Source organism: Mytilus galloprovincialis, chromosome 13 (genome assembly GCF_965363235.1).
Source record: "Mytilus galloprovincialis chromosome 13, xbMytGall1.hap1.1, whole genome shotgun sequence".
Taxonomy (NCBI): Eukaryota; Metazoa; Mollusca; class Bivalvia; order Mytilida; family Mytilidae; genus Mytilus; species Mytilus galloprovincialis.
The window spans coordinates 61,804,574-61,809,130 of NC_134850.1; the positions used below are offsets into that span (position 1 = coordinate 61,804,574).

General features: G+C 32.9%; 1 protein-coding gene across 1 annotated transcript; it reads left to right on the forward strand.

The window, feature by feature from the left end:
* The first annotated feature begins 3,565 nt into the window (after positions 1 to 3,565).
* On the forward strand, positions 3,566 to 4,189 carry LOC143056169 (uncharacterized). Its single transcript, XM_076229251.1, has one exon. It carries the CDS (start codon positions 3,566 to 3,568, stop codon positions 4,187 to 4,189), a length of 624 nt encoding a protein of 207 aa, XP_076085366.1.
* Positions 4,190 to 4,557: the final 368 nt, after the last annotated feature.

The window sequence follows — 4,557 nt, forward strand, 5'->3', positions numbered from 1 at the left end:
CAAGATCTTCACGAAATATAAATACATCAACAACATTCTACTCATCTTAATTCAAAATTGGATGTTCAAAATGGGAGTTTCTTCTCTTGTTTTTGGAACGGAACCGTTATTTTAGTAAAGGGGTGTGTGTTATTCCGCAAAAAAGGATATCCTTTAAAAAGATTTACAAGAATCTATTCTAAACATTTATATAAATTGTGATAACCATGAGAATTATTGTGTTGGCAATGTCCATACCATATGTCCCTTCACCTTTTTGATCCGCAACTTGATCTTCAGAATTTTGACTTAAAGTTAGACTAAACCAAAAAAAAAGAAAAAAATGTGTACAGTTTTTACTAAATTTTCACAAAGATTTGGTAAGATAGGGCTCGGCATACACATGGTGATAAACAAATATATCGACAAAGAGTAAGTTCCCATATGGGAGTTATCCGCAATAAATTTTTAAATACAAGAGCATACACCTCAAGTATGAAAACCCTTTAAAGTACTCCATTCAGCTTGAGACAACATCTGTTAATTTCATCATAACTGGGTATACTTGAAAGAACATATATAGAATTTTCATGTATTCATTCATGAAACAAACGTAATTACGAGAGTTTAACTATAAAAGCAATGATACGTTTTATTAGAGGGACTCTAGAAGTACATTTATTTACAAAAGAGGGACGAAAGATACCAGAGGGACAGTCAAACTCATAAAATCGAAAACAAACTGACAACGCCATGAAAAAGACATTGTCAAACAGACAAACAACAGTACACATGACACAACATAGAATATAAGCAACACGAACCCCACCAAAAACTAGGGGTGATATCAGGTGCTCCGGAAGGGTAAGCAGATCCTGTTCCACATGTGGCATCCTTACATTATTCTCTTAAACAATCACTGTTGTCTGTACAATATACATAAACTATCTGTTTGGTGCAACATGTTATAGTTGAATCTTGTAGAATAGAAAACAAATTGCAGTTGCTATGGGGAATGTGTTGTTGCAGAAATTTCAATGATTTTTTCGCCACCATTTTGCTGGTTACTAGGCTGAAGAATATACGAGATAGACCTAAATTGCCACCATCTTGAGAAGGTCTGTGGTATAGATATTTGGGGGTGGGTTAAATAACGGCCTCAATATCAATTCATGTCCTTTTCAGATAGAGATACATATTGCCATCCTAATTATGTTTGCAATTACTCGTTTAACCTAGGGCTTCTAATTATTGAAACAATAGCAAGTAAATGCCCAAAGAGTTGAAAAAAAATCTTTTATGGGGCAATAACTCAAAACCCGGAGAAGGAATTTATCGAAAATTTCCAGGGTGTATAGTAAACGTTATGCTGATCATTCTTATAATGTAAATTTTTTTTTAATTATTTCTATAGGTTTAGTCATATTACCCAAAACTATAGCTTGACCCCTTATTCTTTTCTAAAAAAGGGCAGTCATTACATGATGAGTGACCAACGTTACCCGGAAGAAAATCACAAACTTTATAATATAATTGACATCATAATAGAGACAGAAGAAACACTTCGTTTTCAATCAATTTACTAGTTTCACAAGGAAAGATCTTTAAAGAAAAGTCCCTTGACACCATTTGCGAGTATGGTCTTGAGGAAACGATGATAGTCCGTCGGAAGGGGACGATAAATGGCTGACCCGTGTTAAGAGAGAGCTATATCTCTTGCACGTTAAAGACACCCTTGTAGATTTCGAAAAAGAGTAGGCTAATGCCTCTACAAAGCAGCACTCGCACCCGCAAAGTGGAAAGGGATTAATATAAATTGCAAATATAAAAAAGAAGATGTGGTATGATTGCCAATGAGACAACTATCCACAAAAGACCAAAATGACACAGACAGTAACAACTATAGGTCACCGTACGGCCTTCAACAATGAGCAAAGCCCATACCGCATAGTGAGCTATAAATGGCCTAATATGACAATGTAAAACAATTCAAACGAGAAAACTAACGGCCTTATTTATATAAAAAAAATGAACGAAAAACAAATATGTAACACATAAACAAACGACAACACTTGTTTCCCAATCCACTATAAACAAATAGGTTTAAACTAAAGAAAAGTTTATCAACGATTAGCCGGTTGAGCTAAAAAGAAATTTGAAATAAATGCTATTCATCATCATTACCTTATGAGTATAGAGTTTCATATTTGTATATCACATTTTGTCTTTGGTCAAATTTAAAATACTAATTTAAACAGATATTCAATTCTGAATATTAAAGCTAATGTTAATATTAGGTTTTTATCAACTAAGTAATATAAGGGTTTGTCCTCTCTTTCACACTGTACAATAACTTAATATGGTCTCTTGATATCATATTAAATTTTCAACAGTTAATGAACTACTTGAAGTAAAAATATTTCTGGTATTTTTTATTCGAAACCCAAACCATTGATTTTCCAACTGATATTTAAATTGAGTTGTCCTTCCTGTAACATAAAATTGTAGTTACCAACTGAACATGCTGAAATCGTCTAACTTTTTTTCTATTAAAATATTTTTTTATAACCATAAGTAAGATACTTTCTAGGAAAATTAAAAGTGTGTACGTTTGTTAATAACAGGCATTTATGATAGACTTAGAATGGGTTCTAATTATAAATTATAATACATAAGATTTAAATCAATAAATATTTAGACATGTTATGGTATTTTATATCAATCAGTTGCTAATAGTACCCAAAGTATTTCCTTGTATTGATACTTACTGATATTATTTAAATTTGATACACATAAATTACATGTTAAATATATTCTATGTCATCATTCTGTAAAATGATTAACTAACTGCATTTCAATGTAAACTTTGTACAATAGAATAGTAAGAATGGTTCAGTTTTTGTTATTTATAGAACGTAGAAATAAGGAAGTAAAAAAGGTAGACATTTGAATTATAAAAATGGCCTTAGCAAGTTCATTACAAAAAGGACAAGTTCCAGTAGGATGTGAAATATGCCAGGGTAAAAATAAGATTGAATTCAAATGTCTGGACTGTAACCTTTTAATGTGTAGCGGTTGCAAGGATAGAGTCCACTTACGGATTGCTAAAGATCACCAGATAACTGATATAAAGGATATAGGTAAACATGGTAAACATGTTACTTTCAGTGAAATTAAATGTGAAACTCATAAAGGACAAGCATGCTGCCTTTTCTGTCAAACCTGCAAAACATTTATCTGTCTAAAGTGTGTAGCTAAAGTTCATAATGGACACGAGTTGGTTGAAGAAGAAGACTACAATGAAGGCAAGGTAGAAACCAAGCCAAAACTGCAGAGTAAAATTAAATTTCAGATTTCAAACAAATATACAACAGATCTTACTTATATTCACCATACAGCAGTATGTTTTGATGGTTCTGTGTGGGTGGGGGATGGTACCAGATCAAAGTTACAACATGTCAAACTAACGGAGAATAAAACTGAAGTTATAACAAATGTCAACACTGAGATTTATGGAATGGCAAAAACTCATTTGAACAACATTCTTGTTGCAACCGGTGGGAGTCAACTGAAACTAATCAACACCATGACAGGACAGATGACAGATTCTAGGTATGCTGTAAAATCATTGACACCAACCGGTATCCATGTGACCAGAGATCACAGAGTCGTCATAGCAGCCTGGACAGGTGGTAAGACATTACCTGTCACAGGAAGACGGGTAGTGGTGGTATTGGACCAGGAAGGAAAACAACTAAAGGAATATGAACATGACAATCATAATAAACGATTATTCACCTACCCTGAACATATAACCAGTACAGGTAATGGTAATGTATGTGTGGTTGACTTGTTAGATAATGATTACAGAGGTAGAGTGGTAGTGTTGTCATCAGTAGGAGATATACTAGGAACGTATACTGGTCACCCTGATGTCAACACATGGAGGAAGCCATTTAAACCAAAAGACATAGTAACAACACCTTTAGATAATATTGTTGTTACAGATATGAGCAATCAGTTCTTGCATATACTAACTGAACAAGGACAAAGTATTACCAACTACAATCTTAATGACATGGGAATACTATATCCCTATTCCCTTGCTCTGTCTGCATCAGGAACTATCTTTATAGGGTGTGTAAATTTGCAAGGAAGTAAAGACAGTACAAAGGCCAAACTATACAAATTTGAATATTCTGGATTATAGTGATCATAAGGTTCAAAAACAAGAATGAACAAATTTGATAAAGAAAAAAATTCAAAAGACTGAAATACTGCATAATTGAAAGACAATCTGAACAATACATTGTCAAGTGAACAACTAAGAAATAAAGAACAAAGTGAATTTAAAGTGTAAGCATATTTATCAACGTTAACTAAATCAGAAAACTTCTCCATCAACCACATATTCATGTTTCTATCAATGAACATGTTTTATCTTGTATCAAAACTAAGAGTCAAATTTCTAAGCATGTTTTATTATGCCTTTTTCCCTAGTAAACAAGAGAGAAGTATGGTAATAAAATATACAGTGTGTGAGGTATTGGGGAAAACATCTTTTAAAATGCCACAAAA